The sequence below is a fragment of the Chelonus insularis genome, unplaced genomic scaffold (assembly GCF_013357705.1).
Source record: "Chelonus insularis isolate UGA/USDA-ARS -01 unplaced genomic scaffold, ASM1335770v1 contig_35_pilon, whole genome shotgun sequence".
Taxonomy (NCBI): Eukaryota; Metazoa; Arthropoda; class Insecta; order Hymenoptera; family Braconidae; genus Chelonus; species Chelonus insularis.
This window is the reverse complement of record NW_023276524.1, coordinates 686758-706706: the sequence shown is the minus strand read 5'-3', so window position 1 is coordinate 706706 and position 19949 is coordinate 686758. Positions and strand designations below refer to the sequence as shown.

At 29.7% G+C, this 19949-nt stretch overlaps 2 protein-coding genes across 4 annotated transcripts; both read right to left on the bottom strand.

Moving 5' to 3' along the window:
• Positions 1-341: 341 nt before the first annotated feature.
• yps (ypsilon schachtel) lies at positions 342-9000 on the bottom strand. Of its 3 annotated transcripts, XM_035083663.1 has the most exons (8): positions 8840-9000; positions 7593-7656; positions 6299-6332; positions 5764-5995; positions 5244-5566; positions 4491-4583; positions 3996-4054; positions 342-3590 (listed from the first exon to the last, which is right to left on the bottom strand). In XM_035083663.1, exons 1-7 carry the CDS (start codon positions 8898-8900, stop codon positions 4031-4033), a joined length of 831 nt encoding a protein of 276 aa, XP_034939554.1. In that variant the 5' UTR covers positions 8901-9000; the 3' UTR covers positions 342-3590; positions 3996-4030. The 3 variants fall into 3 exon arrangements, with proteins under 3 accessions (XP_034939554.1, XP_034939556.1, XP_034939555.1); XM_035083665.1 differs by lacking the exon at positions 4491-4583; XM_035083664.1 differs by lacking the exons at positions 3996-4054; positions 4491-4583.
• A 755-nt stretch (positions 9001-9755) lies between these two features.
• Positions 9756-16486, bottom strand: LOC118067037 (serine-rich adhesin for platelets-like). Its single transcript, XM_035083559.1, has 3 exons — positions 15382-16486; positions 11605-15125; positions 9756-11442 (listed from the first exon to the last, which is right to left on the bottom strand). Exons 1-3 carry the CDS (start codon positions 16146-16148, stop codon positions 11306-11308), a joined length of 4425 nt encoding a protein of 1474 aa, XP_034939450.1. The 5' UTR covers positions 16149-16486; the 3' UTR covers positions 9756-11305.
• Positions 16487-19949: the final 3463 nt, after the last annotated feature.

The window sequence follows — 19949 nt, the reverse complement described above, 5'->3', positions numbered from 1 at the left end:
ATTCACTGTATATTTAATTCTTAATCATGTGATATTCACAAAAATGTTTCCTCATGTCTCAATAATTGATTGAAAAAAGGCTAAGAATTTATTCAAAAAAATATGTTGATATTTTTGATTAAGCTTGAATTATTTAAATAAATCTAAAGAATTTTCGAAGTGTTGTTTTTAATATGTGATGTCTATTATTTTCGTTGAATTTCAATCATGTAAATATTCCCTTTTTTGTACCTTTCTTTTGATGTGGAAAAAGCTGCATAGCTTACTCTGGTGTGACGCCTTCGGCACTTGATGAAAGAATTCGAATTTTATATGAAGGATCACAAAAGAATAAAAACTCATTTTTATTTTCCAATTTTTTTGTCGAGTTTATTTTTTATAATGCACATGTTTCGTGAAAAAATTAAATTCCATATGAAATTATCATTTAGAGCTTCACGTTTCGGTACAAAATTTACTGAGCAGTCGATGATCAACTATACCATGACACCGGTATAAATAGGCGGCTGTAATAAACCGTGTGGCGTAACGTGTATAGCCTGACAGACATCTCACCAGCCCGCCGATCTTCCATGTAGTAAAATTTTATAAAAAAAAAAGGTACACTATTTAATCAGCATTATTACCATGTCATTTGTGTCTCTCGAGTACACACTGTCGCAAATGGTTATTTTCAATTAATTATACGAGAGCCATTGTCATTCTTTAAATAATTGACTGTTTTTACTTGTTCTTTAACCAGTTATTTTCATTTTATCTTTTTTTATTTTTTATTAGTTTTTTCATTGTAATTTTTTTTAACGAAATTACCAGTATGAACATATAAATAGCTTTAATAAGGACTTATTATTTTCTTCAGATGGTTCTCTTTTAGCATTCTTTCAGTTTTTGTTCAATTTTTCAACGAATTGTGATAAGTTGGATATGAAAATTTGAATGAATGTTTTTGTTTTGCTTCTTTTAAGAAGAAACGATATTACAAAACTCGCTTTCTCACGCATCACTGAGATTCATTTAGTAATTATTAGTCTCAAATGTTGTGATGTAAATAAAAGCGGCGTGTTGAGTTTCAATAATATTTGTAATCTTCATTCTCGTTTCTCCTTTTAATCATTTTTTTAGTTTCTTTAAGCTTTCACCTTTAATTCTATTTTTCATGATTTTATGTTGTTTTGTTATTATTTTTTGTTTGCAAACACCACACCTTTTATTGATACATTAGCTGACTGGCATATTTTTTTTAGAAATACATGACTCTCACTTAGCTTCCGGAGCCAAGTGAAACCCTGCGGACTCGATCGGGCTAATTGATGGCTCATGTTATGTTTATTTCTTTAACTTTAATTATTATATCATTGTAACTTCTCAACTATTTCAGTCAACACATGCATTGTACATTTTCACAGTCAGTATTACATATTTTTTGTTACGATTGTTTTATCAGAAATATGCTTTTTCCTTTAATCCTTGCACCCTGCTGCAAGTTTTCATATTTGTTAATGAATGTTTTCTACAGTGCATTACATTGAACTTCGCGGTTACGTTAATCAGATAATCGATTCATTATCATTCATTCAAAAATTTATTTATCATATAAATATTATGAAGAGTATAAAAAAATGTCTATAACATTTAAGAATCATCCAAATTGACAAGTAAATTTAATTTTGTTTATTTATTTTATTATAAAATACAAATGTTTTGCGTCATTACTTATTAATCATTCATCGATTTTGTAACGTAACCGCGCGTTACAATTAGCTCTTATTAATGTTGCATCGTCTATAGTTATTATGCATCCATTTGTTCTTATTAATAGTTTTTTCTTTGAAGTTTGATTTCAAATTATTATAAGGATACAAACAAAGGTATTATGCAAGTTACAAGGATTCCGCGAAGATTGCCACGAAACTGCCACCGTACAAAGATAGAAGATGAAAATTTACCTGTTATAAAGCATGTAAATTTATAAGAGAGAAAATCATTACTAGTACTTCCTACACACACTCAGATGTTAATTAAAGCAGACAATGTTTATGAACAATTGATTACAATATTCGCTCAAAAATTAGTCAACCAATTATTGCTTGAGTATAGATCAAAAAAATCCAATGAAATATATGAAAGATGCTTACATGTTAAAAAAAAAAATACAATATAGAAAGAAATTAATATATTTTATTTCGTGATGTTGCTACAACCTAAAATTTAAAAAATTTCATGCAAAACTATATAAACTTTGTTATCATCTGTCGCCCAATTTAACGAATATTTCACATGAAATATTGTGCATTTAGTCCAATGATTTATCTGTCAAGGGTAGAACCTACTATCGGTTCCTACTATATTGGAATCATTAAAGATATAAAATAAAACTAAACAGTGATTATTGCTTACAATGATTTTCGCAGAAAATTTCAATAATTTACATACATATTTTCAAAGAAATTAATCAATTATTAGAGTTGTAAGTGGTCAAAGAAAAATAATGCATGTCTAAATTATTATGTTTCGTGAACAGGTAAACACTTTTTATAAAAGAACAAATTATCTTTTATTAAGATAATTCTTCTTCGTGGTATTATTAACACAAATTTTATGGTCAAATAATACACGATACTCACAAAAGTTCATTTTAACTTAATAATATATGAAACAAGAACAAATGTGTTATAGGTAAAAGGGCCAAAACAAAATATCTGTAAGCTGTGTGACGTTTTATATGAAAACAAATATTCAAAATAAAATTAATTTATGTATTGTTAATATTGAATGAAGAAATAATGTGTTATTCATTTGAAAATTGACTATGTTTTCATTATTATTAATTGTCAGAAATTAATTACGAGCTCAGATAAAAACTATGACCCTTCAGATATGGAACTCAAATAAATGTTAGTTGTGTATATTTTTATTTACCCGTTCAACGAAACAAAATGAAGATTAGAAAAATCATAATATATTAATGTTCATCACTCTCACGCTATCGTTTAGAGTTGTAACGTTTAAAAATTTTTTTCATTTATCATTTCTATGCACACCACGAAAAAATGTTACAGTAAAAAAATATTTAATCGAATTCGTAAACATTGAACATTTGTAATATAACTCCAACATGAGATAAAAATGAACATCCAATTGTAAATGACAAAGAAAATCTTAATAACTTCATGATGATTCAGTTGATTAATCCTGAGTTCTATTTTGTAAGTATCAATTTGTTGAATTTTCAATATCAGTCTGTAGTTTTTCCTTACAAATTTTTATCTTTCCTTCTTGATGTTCTCTCTTTTTTACATACCTTTTAATTATTTTTGTGGGAAGTGTTGAATAATAATTGTAGCTTTTTGAATTATTTTTTTTTTTAATTTTTAAATATTATTTTTGTTGTTGTTGTTGTTGTTGTTGTTGTTGTTGTTGTTTTAATGTTGTTGTTGTCTGCTGCTGCTGTTGGTGATGTTTCGTTGCCGCTGCTGTATCTGTGTAACGGGTATTGGTGTTTTTTATTCTGAAAGGAGTGTTGAATGGTGGTAGCATCGGTTTTTCTAAGCAGTGCTCTCAGTAGTTGTATTTTGCACAGATTGGCTTTCCTAAAATGGATACAAAATTTCATTTAATTAATTAATAGAATTAACAAAAAAACTTCTACATTATTTATCTTATAAATACTTTTACGTACTCTCGAATAAAGTATATTTTATATACATTGTTTTATTTTATAAATATTTAATTATGAAATCGAGTATAAATTACATGATAATTTTTTTATTTTCAACAATATCTCTTCGAAATGAATTAAATTTTCAATTTATTGTAGTAATAATAAAAAAAAACCTATCTCATAGAAAATTTTGTTAACCATTTAATGATTAATCAATTATATGACGATTTTTATGTTTTATGAGTTTAAACAGCTTTTAATCGACACTTATCTCTTTGTAAAATTGATGTTATTTTTATTAATTACAAAAAAGTGAAATTAAATAAAAGCTAACCATTAAAACAACCAAAGCTCAAAAGTGCTGTCCAATTAAGCTGAGGATACGCTCTGATGCTGTAAAAGAAGTGTTGGTTAGTAAGATCACTACAACTCTCAACTTAATGCAATATACAATTAATAAACTATATTATCGGTAATAAAACGTTTTTATAAATTTGAACAATAACAAGCAATTGAGTAATTAAAGAAAGGAGTAAATAAAAGTTAAAAGAAAGAAAAGCAAGAAAGAAATACAAGGAAAATATGAATGAAAGCACAGGGCAAGCAGACCAATAGATAAACGCAAACCAAGAGATAGATGAACTGCTAAAATTAGAGAAAGTTTAAAATTGAAGTGATGCAAATGATATTTTAGCTCTTGAAAGAAAAACCTCTGAATAAAGAACGGAGTTTTGGTGTAAACTCATTTGAATTGTAAAAATATTTATTTATGGTATACCGGTTGAATTTAATAGTCTATTCATTGATCTATTTACCCCAAAGAATTTACCTGTGTAACAACAACTAAAGCAGATGATGTTTCTTGTTTTGTACATAAATCCATTTCATGCATCTTCGTTGACATGTATGACTTCTGGTATGGCTACAAGTAGTACAGAGAACGTGCGTAGTATGATCTAAATATTTTACTTTTCGAAGATAAATTTTTGGCAAATTTACAAATCTATGCTAATATTAATATGAAAGAATATTATAAAATTTTTATAACACTTAAGTTGACTAAGCCAAAATTTCATGATGAAAAATAAATACGATTCTTCACTGAATCTATTTTGAAATTCGATTCTTTTTTAGATAAATAAAAATAATTTTCAATAGTATCTATTATATTATTCACTAGTGTAATAGAACCGATTTTAGAACAGTCCGTTTTCAATCAATAATATATTAGAGAAATTTTGTGATGTCTATTTAACGGCAAAAAGGAATGATTCTAAAATTTTTATGAAATGATAAAAGTCCAGTTACAAGGTTTATTATTTCTTTTGTTTTGATATGATAATAAATAAAACAATTGAGGTGGTAGAAATGTTAATTTTCTGCGACGAAAATAAAGTTTTTGATTTTCCTCTCTAGCACTTACCTGATTATATAGATCACCGTAAGAATAGTAAATAGTAAATAGCATAAAGATGAAATAAAAGATAGAACAGAAATCGAGGCCAAGGATAAAGAAATGACTAAAGCATAACAAAGCATGAAAACTTAGAGCATTCTTAAGCACGCGAGAAAATTGACTTACCTTATCTTGGCTTCTTGGTCGTCGAGATGCACCACCGCCTCTTCCTCCGCGGAAGTTTCGACGGTAAAAGCGACGGGATGGTCCACCACGTCCACGACCAGAACGTTGATTACCACCTCCTTCGCCATCAGCCTCATCACCTTTATCATAACGAGCTGCTCCACCACCTTCACCTCCATTTTCGCCATGTTGTTGTGACTGTGGGCCAGACCGACGACCTCCACGGTAATAACTTCCGTCATAATTACGTCGAGGTCTGTAACGTCTTTGACCACCGCCGCCACCTTCATTGGTATTGTTATCGTCTCCTTGTTTTCCTTCTCCTGAGAATAAATAAAATAAATTAATAAATTAATTGATTAGGTCATGCAGTCTATTAGAATTTTTTTATTGTTTTATGTGATTGACTAATAATTTTAGAGTTGATATTATGGATGGAACTTTATAAAAATTATTATATAAAACTTTTAATTTTAATTAATTAATTTTATTTTAAATTAACTGAATTGTTTCGTTTTACCTTCTCGCGATCTACGCTGAGGTCTAGAGACTCCACGTTGTCGTTGATACCATGTACGGTAACCACGACGTTTATCAGCGGCATAAGGTGAGCCCTTAACAGGTTCGCCGTCAGGCCCAGTCACATTTGCTGCCTCGTGTCCTTTTTCACCTACAACTACGTCAAATTCAACCACTTCTCCATCTCCTACACTTCGTACAGCCTTCTTTGGATTGTTCTTAACAATAGCCGACTGTAAATAATGATATAAAAAATTATGAAACTCATTCATTATCAATAATAACATATATAAATGATAAAACATGTATAAGTATGAAAATATTTATTTTACTTTAATTGTAGTATTTTTAAAAAAAACCAACGTTTGATAAAATGTATTTGCATAATTGAATAACATGGAATAAAATTTATTTGAATTAATATTTAACTTTATAATAAAAAATTTTAATTTAGCTAATACGATTTCGACATCACTTATCTATGTATATTTTTTTATTTAAAAAAAGAAAAAGAATATTTGTATTCGTTTACTTACTTGATGAACAAACACGTCTTCCTTGATGTCATTTCTGAAATTGATAATAGTTATAAAAATGAGTAATGTTGAGTGAATTACTTATTATTAGTAAAATAGATTAATCAAATATATGATTATGTAATAAAAATATAATCAAGTTATTATATGAACAGAATATACAACCCTGATGGTAAATTTTTTGTAGATAGGTAAGGACGAAAATGATGAGATATATATATTTTGTCTACAGCAAAACTGCAGAGTAAAGCATAGAGTCGAAAGGTCGTTGAACTTCGTCACGTCCTCGGACTGGAGGAAAACATTCGAAATACCAGCTGCTAGATTGTACTCATGTCAACGAATATCTACCCTACAAACTCTCCCTTTTTCCCGTTAAACATCCCCATCACGTTCTAATTTGTGGCTTCATTGTCTGGTTAACTTTTTATTCCTGATTCTTCAAATTTTTTTTTACCTATTTTTTTCTTATTAGAATTTTCTGTGATTTTATTAACATTGACAATAGATTGCATATTAAATTTTTAATTTATCATTAGCAATGGTGATCATCAATTGCACTTAATTTGATTATTCAATACAAGAAAATTCAGCAGAAATACTGAATAAGTGTATCTATTACAATGTGGTTTTTTGAATAATAATTGCTAGCATTTGAAATTATTATACATGCAATGGCTTCACAGCTTAAACTGTGAACTTTATTAACAACATAATAAGGTTTCACAAATCTCATCTAATTTGTATTATTCAAAAGAAATACTTAGCAAATACTTTTTTTTTAAATTATTGTTAAAATGTTTATAAAATATTGGTTATTTTATTAACAATGATACTAAGATTATAATTATAAATAATAAAATAATTTAAATTCAAAAATATAAATAAATGGTAATCAATATTATTTTTGTCAAATTAGTCCATCTTATAAAAGTAATAAATTTGAAAAAAACTTTATGATAAAAATATAAATACAATTAAATAATTGAAAATACTAAATACTCATGGAATGAAAGTAAGAAGTTAAATATTAAAAAGTGATAAAGTTCGTTTATCTTCTGCGGAAATGTGATTAATTAGCAGTCTCTAGTGATCAACTATAACGGTACAATGATTGGCCAATTCATATTACGTGACAAAGAATATCCTTTCTAAATACTACAAAGTAATAATGGCTATAGACAAATTGATTTTCTAAAAACAAAAAATGTCTGATGGTATGAAAAAACATGTGAATGTTCAAAAGCAAAAAAAAAATTATCTAAGAAGGATAAAAAGCTTTGTGATAACTAACCTGTTGATAAACCCGTAGCCACTCTTTACGTTGAACCACTTCACAGTCCCGGTCACTTTGTTAGCTGAAATTGAGAAAGAGAAAAAAATTTTATTAGTTGTTTTTGTGATGGTTTTCACCTATTATTAGCTTTCACAAAATCTTCAAGTTTGTGATTACAAATATTTTCTGAGGTTATATTATGATTCTTGGTTCAAGATAGAATTCATTGACATTACTTGAACAATAACAAAAATAATTAGGGCTATTGGATTATTAAGTAATTAACTCTATTTACAGCTGAATATTGTCACTATAGTAATATTTAACTATCTCAACTAAGAGTTAGATTACAAAATGTAAATTATTAATAATTTGTTGAATTATTCATCATCGTTATTAAGTTTAGTTGGCACGTTTTCAAACGTATGATAAAAATTGATTTCAGCATGATTTCACCATTTTATTTTTTTTTTTTGAACAGATGAATACAGATATATTTTATCTATAAATTTAGATGATGCATCATAATATGAAAATTATAAAGCAGTTATTAATCGAAGTTAGTGACAATTCTTAAATAGTTTATAAAAATATAAAAACTTTTTCTCTAAAAAATGTGTGTATTTTTTTTTATTATTTATAATAAATAACTAAAACCAAATATAAAAAGAAAAAGTGGAATCATGTTGAAAATTATTCATCAATAGCTGAACGCTCAATCAAATAGAGAACGGCCGGCATTTTATTTTAGCCGAAGTACGCCTAGTATCTTCCGGTTAAAAATTTGGCTTCGAAGTTGTTCAAACTAGACAAAATTTCATTTGTTACCATGACACAATTAATTTTTACAAATGTCAATAAATAATGTTTCTGATATACATAAGACAAATTTGGAATAATAGTACAATTGTAAAAGCCAATGAACTAGAAAAGAACAAAGAATCTAAACATTTAACTTAGTTTTTACCAAAGAGCCCGCCGATTACTCCAAAATTAATTAAAGTTCAAATTCATTTACAGTCATGATAATTTTTTTTTCAATTGTTTTCCAGCAAAATAATCAATTAACTAGTCTAGTAAATAAATTAACACACGATAAAATAAGAAACTAGTGTTGAGAGCACGCCGGCCACATGGTCGAAAATGTAATAAGCGCCATGATGATCAAATGGAGGAAAATCCAAACGCAATAGGAAGCATTGCTCAGAGTTGACAAAATAAAAAAAATTAGAAAATAATTTGAATAGTAATAAAATTGAGCTTACCAATGACCATTTTTTGCTGGTTAACCTTGGGTTGTTCGGGCTGTTTTTCCGGGTCAGCCATGGTGGTGGTGTTAGGTGTTATACACGCCGCTACCGAACCTAGATGTTCCCGTCCTTCTAGTTGTACTGTTGGTTCCCTTCTAATTTTCCCAACATGGCTGCAGCACCAGGCGACCGAACAAACATTCCCCCTCTAAGACGATTTACGCTATTGGTTCTCTTTGTCTGCAATCACCTTTCTTAGCCAATCAAATATCCACTTTCATCATAATGTAAGTCATTGCGTCACAGAATAGGCTGCCTGCAAGCAGTTTATATTTTTCAGAAGCCACCGGCTCCAAAAAAGTAGCGCTAATGTATCTTAGCGCCAAAATTTGAAATTTTGTGATGCAATAATTTATGGAGTCATTTTTAATAGTATCAATTTATTATGATTCATCATGAGTAATTTATAATAGACTAAACGTGAAATAAGTAAATATAATTTTTTTTAAACTAAATATTTATTCCAATTGATAGATTTTTTAAACCAAAAAGTTTACTTAACAATTACAATCGCTTCATTAATTATAAAAATGTGTGCTTTGAATAAAATTTATTAATTAAAAACTCATATAATAATTGATAACAATTAAGAATTTTTAAACAGTCCAATGGTTTTTAGAAAAATTATTTTAAATTCAGTTATTATTTAAATAAAACGAAACAGTAAAAAGCTGTCTTTTAATTTGATATAAATAAAGTTACAAGACTATTTTTATTTTTAAATTATCATTATTAGATGATAAATTTAAAGTTATGCATAAATTTTTTGCGATTAAACATAAATTCATTGATAGTTAACTTCAATAATATCATTGTAATTCAGACCATTTTAAGAAAAATTTCAATGAATTTTTTCATTAAAGACAAAAACTTTTGCATCCTTTATTTGCAAAGTAACTAAAAACGTTATAGAAACAGTTTTAAATTATAAACAATTACTTTTTACGTACATCGTTTACAAATTATTTTGTAACAATTATCGAAAAACTTTATAGATACGAAATAATAAATTATCGGAAATAGTTTAGTATTTGAAATATCATTACGATTAAAAATTTATAATTAATTCATTTATTTTTAACAAAATTTGATATGATTTTTATAATCATCATAATTTATACTTGATTAATTATTAAAACCTGTGCATTAACAAAGTTCATCATTCTGTCTAAACATTCTGTTAACTATTTTTTCAATTTTAACTATTACATTGAATCATCCGAAAAACGCTCATCAAAGTAATAAGACTTTATTATCTTTTGACTTTTTACAGTTGAAATGTTTGTGTTACAGAGAAATCTTTCGATCCATCTAATTATTATTTTTTACCTAGCAAAAGTTTTATTAATTTAGTAGAAGGATAATTGAATTTTGGTTGTTAATCTTGAAAACTATCTTTTATTTCAATAGTGTTTATTAGTAATTCTAAGATTATTACTCATAGAATTAAAAATAATTAGATATTTTCTCCGAAATATTTACCTAATATTTAATATTTTTAAATGATGTAAAATCAAAATTTAACTAACATTTGCAGTTGAAAAACATTTAAATATAAAATCAATTCGAATAATTTAACTACATTTCATTAACATCTATATTTTGTTACACTAACATGTTTTTTTAATGAAAAAAACCTCTAGAATTCGTTCTAATATGAAAAATCTAAATATGTCATTCATTTTGTAGTTGAATTTAGTCGAATTGATTGATATTACTTCGATTGAAAAAACATTGATTCAATCTTTTAATACATTCTGTCTTAACTCTATTTTTTGATAAGAAAGCTTAGCAAGCATTTCTGATTGTGATAAAAAAAACCAAAAAAAAAAAAAAATAAAAGTATTCATTTAAATATATTACATATTAAATATTAGTTTCTGTTTATCATTTAAACTAACTAACTAACTGTTGTTTTAATTGTTATTATTATATTTAATTACTAATCTTTTGAAATCGACTCAAGTTGATGTGATCATTTAATACATGATATATATTTGTAATAATATTATCTTTTAGATAAATTCGTTTCAAAATAAGTTGCTTTTTTAAAAGCACACTCTATATCGCACTTCTTATTCAGAATTATTACGATCGCACTTTACATCATTAATTAAACTATTCTCACTATATTCATATCTATGTATAAAATTAATCATGATCAACTTAAGTACTTCCTTTTTTTGTAATTTTTTTTCTTCTCTATAACATATCTAAAGTACATTTAAATGTTTTACTGAGCATTAATTATTAATATGTTAAGCATTAGATTTCAATCACCAAGATCACATCGCACCAGACGACAATTTTTCCAAATATTGATGATACTTCGTAATTGAAACATATTGTAGACCCACTTTATTCATAGTATAAACTCATAAGATATTAATTTAAATAAAGTAATGAAGATTACATTCTCCATCATCTTTGATGCCTTCGTGAACGTTGTGCTCTTGATTTAGGAGCTGTAGAGCCTGATCCAATGCTAAACATACTTCCTTGGCTGGATGTATTGAAAGATCCAGATAGCTGAGATCCACCAGAGAAATTAAAACCTCCTATAACATAAACAAACTTTATTGTATCTCAAAAAAATCATTATACTTCTTAGAATGAGATTTAAAAATATATTTTGATTTAAAATTAAACACAAAAAAACCATCATTTTTTTTACTTCAAAGAAAACAAAAGAATAAAATAAATTATATTTGTATATTTACCGGTTTGAGAAGATGAAGCTCCGAATTGAAACGGTGCTGCCCCACTTCCACCACTAGTACTTGACCCAGAAGCTCCAAAGTTAAATACAGAACTTTGCTGTGGCTGAGATTGATTTGCTGTATTTCCAAATGCAAATGTACTGCCTGTGTTATTACTAGTCGAAGCACCAAATGTGGGAATAGTTGTGGATGATCCAAATGCTGGCGTACTTGAAGAAGTAGAGCCAAAAGGTGTAGTTGTATTTGTTGAATTCGATCCAAATCCGCTAAATCCCGAGCTACTACTTCCAAACATCGGTGGAGCTGTATTTGATCCACCAAACCCACTAGATGTTGATGTTCCAAAAGTAGGCGCTGATGTTGTACTAGAAGCAAACGCTGGTGGAGCCGTTGATGGAGTTCCAAATGATGGCGTTGTTGTATTGAATGTTGAAGTCGTAGAATTTGTATTTTGAGGTGTCCCAAATAATGGAGTAGCTGTATTAGAACTGAATGCTGTTCCAAAACTCGGTGTTGTAGTAGTTGGAGAAGTAAATGTTGTAGTATTATTTGTAGATCCAAAACTCGCTACAGTAGTACTTATAGCTTCAAAACTTGGTAATGGTGTTACATTAGAAGTTCCAAAGCTTGGTACTATTACATTCGATGAAGTTCCAAATGCTGGAGTTGATTTAGTTGTTGGAGTGATTGTACTAAAACTAGATGACGGTGTTGGTTGAGTTCCAAATGCAGTAGAACTCGTCCCAAACGTAGAAGTAGCGGTGGTTCCAAAACTAGAAGTAGTTTGAGTATTGAATGCAGGAGGTTTTGTTTGACCAAAAATATTACTTCCTCCACTAAAAATCGGAGTAGATGTAGTAACGGCTGTATTTATACCGTTGAAAATATTTGATGATGTAGTGGCAGAATTTGTGCCAAAAGATGAAGATTCTGTGGTTTTCGGTGTACCAAATTGTATGGCGCTTGGATTTGTACTCGGGGAATTTGACGCTGTTGAAAATATAGACGGTTGAGACATAGATCCGAAAATTGAGGCAGTAGTAGTACCAAGTGTTGATGTGAGATTTGCTCCCGATGATAGTGTTGTAGCGAAGGACATAGTTGATTGAAGAGGTTGAGAAGTTGTTACAGGCGTAGATCCAAACCATGTAGAAGATGGTTGACTCGAAGCTCCAAAAGTTAAAGGAGTACTTGATGATGCATTTGAAGCGCCGAATGAAAATACAGGTTTAGAAGTTGATGTAGACGCAGATGTAGTTGATGATGCACTGCTAGTTGTAGATACAGTTGTAGATATTGATGAAGATGATGTTGTTAATCCAAAAAGTGGTGAAGTTGTATTTAAACTTGAGTTAAAGGAAAAACTTGGTGCACCACTTGGTGGTGGTGGCTTTGCTTCAACTGTTTGTGCTGTATTTTGAGTCAAACTCGTGTTCTTTTCTGACGAAAGAGCTTTTGAAGGTCCAAAAGAAAATGCCGCTTGAGGGGCAGGTGGTTTTGCAGGCTGAGTAGAAACTGAAATACTACTAGTACCAAAAGAAAATGTAGATGCTGAAGAAACAGCACTTGCAGAAGTAGTAGAGTTACTAAACCCTCCACTAAATAATCCTGATTTATTAGTTGGTGTTGAAAGATTATTTGTAGATGCTGCTTGAGTAGTAGAAGCTAAAGAAGAACTAAATTGGAATTGAGGCTTCGATGTTGAAGAAGTTGTAGACAGTAAATTTGGTGTACTAACAATTGCAGGACTACTAGTTTTTGATTCGAATGTAAATTTTCCTGAAGATTGTGGAGCAACAATTGATTTTTGACTCGTGGATCCAAAACTTCCAAATGAACTAGACTCCGATTTTGCAGGTTGTGATACGTTGATTGTAAAACTGTTTGTTTTTGGAATATTAGTTGATTCTGACGTCGTTGCTAATTGAATAGTTGGAGTATTAGACGGCGTTGAAATGGTTGATGGTATAGTTGAAGCATGATTTACTGGCTTAGTTGATATAGTTGAACTTAAAGGACTATTTGTTGTAGTACTAGCAAAACTAAAAGCAGGTGGTGATATTTTATTATTGGCAGGAGTGAAAAATGACATCAAATTAGAATTATTTGCTACAATTTCAGGTTTCTTTGTTCCTTCAGCTTTTTGCATTTGTACCTCTGTGGGCAAAGTAGGTGTATTTATATTAGCATCAGTAGTAGAAACATTACTCATGGAATTAATAATTGGATTTGATGGTGTTGACAGCTGAAATGTTACATGCTTTACAGGTGTTGAACTGTCTTTAGTTTTACCAATTATTGGAGTAACAGCTGATGTAGAAATTGGAGAAGTATTGATAGTAGTTGTTGAAGTGCACGAATTTATAGTTGTAGTGTTAGGTGGTGGAGATATCGATTCATTTAATAATGAAGAACGTGGAGTTACTGATTCTGCTTGAATTACTACATTAGGATCAATTTGACTTGAAGATTTACCAGATATCGCATCAAACATACTTCTTAATCGCGCTTTCATACTTGTTTGTCTCATATTGACGACATCTGATTTTTTAATTTCTTCTCCATCATCTCCGGAAAATTTACGAGTTACATTTCCATGTTCTTCTATAAGACTCTTAAGCTTATCAATATTCGGAGGTTCTGCTTTCATAAATAATCTATCAGTATATTTAATAGGAGAATTTTCCACAATTACTCGATTTTTGTCACCATAAAGATTGAGATCTTTAGGTGATAATGATTTTAATGATTCTTTTGGCGAAATACTTTTTTCTTCTTTTTTCGAATTATTACTAAAATCGCCTTCTGAATGATTTTTACACATTTCTTTAGTTATTCTGACAAAGTCTCCAGAATTTCGAGGCAATATTGGAGAACTTTTACTCCGGTTGTTATCTACAGCTTTAAAATGTTTGCCTAATTCAGGTGTACCACTTCTTGAAATATCAGCTTTTCTCTTTACACCAGAAGACAATGTACTAGGACTGCAGCTTAATGAACTGAGAACATCGTAACAAGGTGTTTTCGTTCTTTTATATGGTCTAGATGTATTTTCTACTGAAATTTCTTCATCTGATCTTGAAGAATCATCTCTAGTTCGCTTTTGAGTTCCTTCATCATAATTTTCATATTCGTCGGAATAAATTCCATCAGTTTTCTGTTTTTTAATTAACTCTAAAGACATATCATCTCTAGAAGCATGTCTTTTCAAGGATATTTCTTTTAATACTTGAACTACACTTGGAGATTGAGTACTCCCAGATCGACATATACTGGACAAAATTTTTTGTTTTTCCGGTGGAGAATATTTAATTGTTTCTGGCGGTGCAATTCTAACAGTGACTGGAGTTCTTGTTCTTCCAACTTTCGCGTTGATTAACGGAGTTGGACTACAATTCAAGTTAACTTTCGGAAACTGACCAATACTGTATTGAGACTGATGAGTTAATTTATTAGTTGCTTCACTGGCATATTTTGTCAATCGTGACGTTAATCCTGGAGAAGTTACGTCACTATATACTCTGTAACCAAAATACAAAATTAATCAGATAAGAATATGAATGTATTGAATTTGAATAAATTTACAAAAAATTATTTAACAATACTTAAAAAATAATTTATTTAAAGAGTTTAAATAAATTAATTCTATATATATATAGATATGTTCACAAATTAATTCTATATATGTACATATACAAGAGCTTTTAAATAAATAGAATCATTTTCTGGTTATTAATATGCACATCTGCGATAAAAAAAATACACTTTCATACTTACTTTGGATCAATGTTAAATCTCGTTGATGATAAAAGAGGTCCAGCAACGGTCTGGACTATATTAACCTCTTGATTGTTTGATTTCATTTTAGGGCTAATACTAGTCCCCCAAGGAGATCCTTCAGGACTATACATTGTACTTTCTCCTCTCAAAAAAGGATCGTCACTGAGATATGAAGATGATCTTTTCTTCCATGATAACCGTGTTGAATTGACATCTCCATAAACATCTTCATTACGTGATTTTTGATTACTCAATCGAACTTCATCGAGTGATCGAGTATTATTTAAAATTCGAGAATTTTTTTTAGGTGATAAACTATTATTTTCTGATTTTGAATCATTTAAACGTTTAACTTTTGAAATTGGACTGGATCCACCAATAAAACCCAATTGCGAAGGACGATTGGAGTTCATTAACGACTCACTGCTGAGTTGATAAGTATTTCTTCGATGATTCATTCTTGATACTATTCGCTCTTGATAAAATGTCTTAACAAATTCTAACGAATGATGAAAACTTACTGATGCTTGATAATAAATATACTTGGCCAAATTGTGAATGTTTTCACCGGCTCTGTTGAAAGTTTGAAATGTGAATGTAAGCGTGGATAAATCGTCGTTGATCAGCAAGGAAATACATGCGTATATCACAACAAGACAAAGTATTGTGACCCCGATTAATGACTCCCAAATATTATAAAGGATAATACACCCACTTAATACACTCACTAATACAATAATAACCCGATTTCCTTGTCCCCACATATTATTTCATAAAAATAACCTCCCCATGTTTGAAAACAGCACACTCACCAAAGCACCGGAATCTCGGCATTCTCTCAAGCTTCAACTGAATCACTGCTACCAACTACTGAAGTTGATGAACACGGGCAGACATATTGAAAAAATTGAATATCAGTCATATTGTTATCCGGTAAATTAGCTAGTCAAGTAATTGCGAATCAACTAAAGTCACAGCTTGCAGATTCTACTGAAAGTAAAAAATAATAAAAATAAGAATAGAAGATTACAAAAATTTTTGTTAGATCTCGCTTGCAAAACAGCCCAAAATCCACAGTGCGTGTTACAACATAATCAGCCGATTGGTTAATCGACCATGGTCCCGCTCTTAATCTTCTCCTAGATAAAGATAGATGGCATTCATGTTCATATCCAAAACTTTTTTTCTGCTATATCGGTTGTCATCATGATATTATCAGATAGTAAATATGACAAATCTGATTATTTAAAAAAAATGCGCAGAAAAACACGAAGATTGTTGATTTCAAAATTTTTATTACTAAATTTAGCTTATTTAAATATAAAACCAAATTTTGAAATGTAGAAATAATGAAAAAAAAATTTGTTTAATAAAATGAATGAGACAAAATGGGTATTATATTGGCATATCAATTGATCGTAATCCACAATAACAGAAACTTGTAAAAAATGTAAACAAAGGGTCTACTTGCTTTTTCTTTTAAGTCAACGATAATTGACGGTAAAATCTGTATTTATATATCAATTGTGAAGTGGTATTTTAAATTATTCACTGTTATAACCATAACCTTACGAATACTATACGTTTTCGCAGTATTAGTGCAATGACATCGAGTGAATTTGATTAAAATTAGCTATATTATATAAATATAAAATTGCAACATTGTTTGATAGCTAATACTCAAAAAATGTCAAAATTAGACAGTAATTATATTCAGCTTCGTGAGGCAATTAAACGAAAAGATAGACAAACAGTTGTGAACTTAATATCACAAAATGTTAAAGTTAACTGTCCGAGAACAAGGTCTCATTCTCCTCTTCATTGGGCGATTATTCAGTTTGACGACTTGGATATTATAACCATGCTACTTAACCCTTCGTTGGTCGCGCTATGAGGGAATCGCCGCACTTTTTATAAGTAATTGTATAATTATCATGCAACTAAATGTCATCAATACAAATGCACCGAGGTATTCCTAAATTACACTTTTTAGAATCGAGTGTTGCCAAATGTTGAATCCGGTAGGAGGCGCTCCAATCATGTATGATAGCAGAGAGAAGTCTTCTCTCTGATGATAGTTTGAATAAACTAATTTAAAATAAGCGCCAAAATGTTGCTTATATTGTGACACCGTCGCATTAATTTTAACATTGCGGCGCGACCAAACTAGGAAGAAATTTTGACGCGACCAACGAAGGGTTAAAATGAAATTTCACTGTGTTCACCGAAATTGCAAACGGCTTGTTTTCGTAACCATATATCGCCCAGCCAGTGGTACTTTTACCGAAATTCACCTTTTGGTGACATTTCTGATAATTTAGAAGGATTAACATGTTTACATATCGCAATTTATAATAATGATTCAATGATGGTGAAAATTTTATTGAAATATGGAATACAAATAGCTAATGATCCAAAATTCTTCAAAATTACTGTTCTTGCTATACAAAAAAATAATGAAGAAATAGTCAAAATATTTCTGGACCACGGTGTTAATGTGCTTGACATTGATTCTGAGGGAAAAACTCTTCTACATCATTGCGTTTAAACGCAGAATTCTTTTAGTTCTGATGAATCTAGATACAAAGTAGCTGAGATGACTTTGAACCGAGGAGCATCCATCTATGTCCAAATTCCAAACAGTTCACTTCTTTTCGATGCGATAGAAAATGATCATCAAAATATAGCTCAATTATTCTTACATAATCATGGCGATGTTAATTACATTAATTCCGATGGTAACACTCCACTCCATATGACCATGGCAAATAATTTTAAAATAGATTTTATAGAAACTTTGCTCCAAGAAGGCGCTGATCCAAATGCTACAAATAAACGAGGTAAAATACCTCTCCACATTATTTGTGAGCCCCATTACAATAAATGTAATTTTCGTTTAGTCTTATGTACAGATGTAACTAAAAAAATAGAATTGTTGCGTTGAAATAATGTACAAATTGATGCTATAGATGCAACAGGACGAACTCCACTTTTTCAGCTTGTGATTCTGGCAATCTTGAAGCAGTCAAATATCTAATAAATAATAATGCTAATGTTCATCATACTGATTTCGAAAAGCTGAAACTCTCTATATTACTGCAATGAGAAGTTATCAAAACTCAAGTTTTCAAATAATGGAAAAATTATTAAAACATACAGTCAATGTTCATTGTATGAACAGAGCCAAAAAGTGATTAATTCATGTAGCTGTTGAAAATTGTGACTTAGAACTTATCAAACGTCTTGCTCGCACGCAAATCAACTTCAATTCTATCAACATAGAGGGAAACGCACCTCTCCATCCTGCGGTTCAAAAGGAATTTCTAAATCTTACTACAGCTTTAATAAAACATGGCGCTAATGTTAATATTGTGGATAGAAGCAAAAAAACTGCCCTTGATATTGCTTTGGAAATCATAGATTTGATGCAAACCAAACACACTGAGCATCGTGAATATGTTGAACGTGGAAAAACCTACTCAGGTAATTCTGATGGGAGTGTTTACAATTCTGAGGATGACATGAGAGACATAAAAAACTGTAAAAAAATAATACAAGTTTTGAAAATACAAATAATAAAATTAAAGGCCGCAGGATTACACGTAAATAAACGAAATTATAATGAAGTTTATCATTCTCAGATTGATAGGAGCGATTATAGTCCATTTTCTGATCCACATGATTATTATTATATACAATATAACATCCTATAGAGATAAACTTCTTTCCGGTAAATCCTACGCTTATAAATGGTATGACAGTTTGATATCTTTAAAAAATTTTGAGGATAATTGGTCGATCAACAATAAAATACGAAGAACTTAGTTCTATTTTATTTAAAATTAAAATTTCAGAAAGAACCTTCTATTATTATAGACTATGCATAAAGAAACTTTCTACTAATTATTTCTATTCGAATTCCGACTCCCCGAGTAAAAATGATCAGTTTTTGGGCGCGCCTAAAGAAGACCCAATTCGAGCCCAAATGATTTTTCAGGCTCTCAACGCGCCCAATCCAAGCCCAAAAATATTTTAAAAATCTAGAAAAGAAAAAAAAATTCTCATAAAAACTTATCATCAAAGTAACTTTTGGTGCTATACATTTACATTTGTAATAATTTATTGTCATCATTGTCGAATATGATCTTAGAAAATGGGCTTGAATTGGGCGCGTTTTAGGCCTGCAAAATATATTTGAGCTCGGATTGGGCGTGTTGTGGGCCTAGAAAATATTTTTGGGCTTCAATTGGGCTCCTTCAAAATTTAGGCCTGTAATGGGCTTGTTTTGGACACTGAAAATTTCTCTAAGTCAAGATTGGGCTTCAATTGGGCCTGTATTGGGCTTATTCTTCATTTTGGGCTTCTTTTGGGCCTATTTATTTTTACTCGGGTCAAAAAACTTTTCAACTTAGTGTCTAAATAATTCTAAAAGTTATATTTAATAAAAAAAATCATCGAATGATAAATAAAAATGAATGAAGACATAATATTTTATGGTAAAATTTATTAAATAGATTATATAAAATGGCATATAGATTAAAATATACACATGAAGTATATTTTAA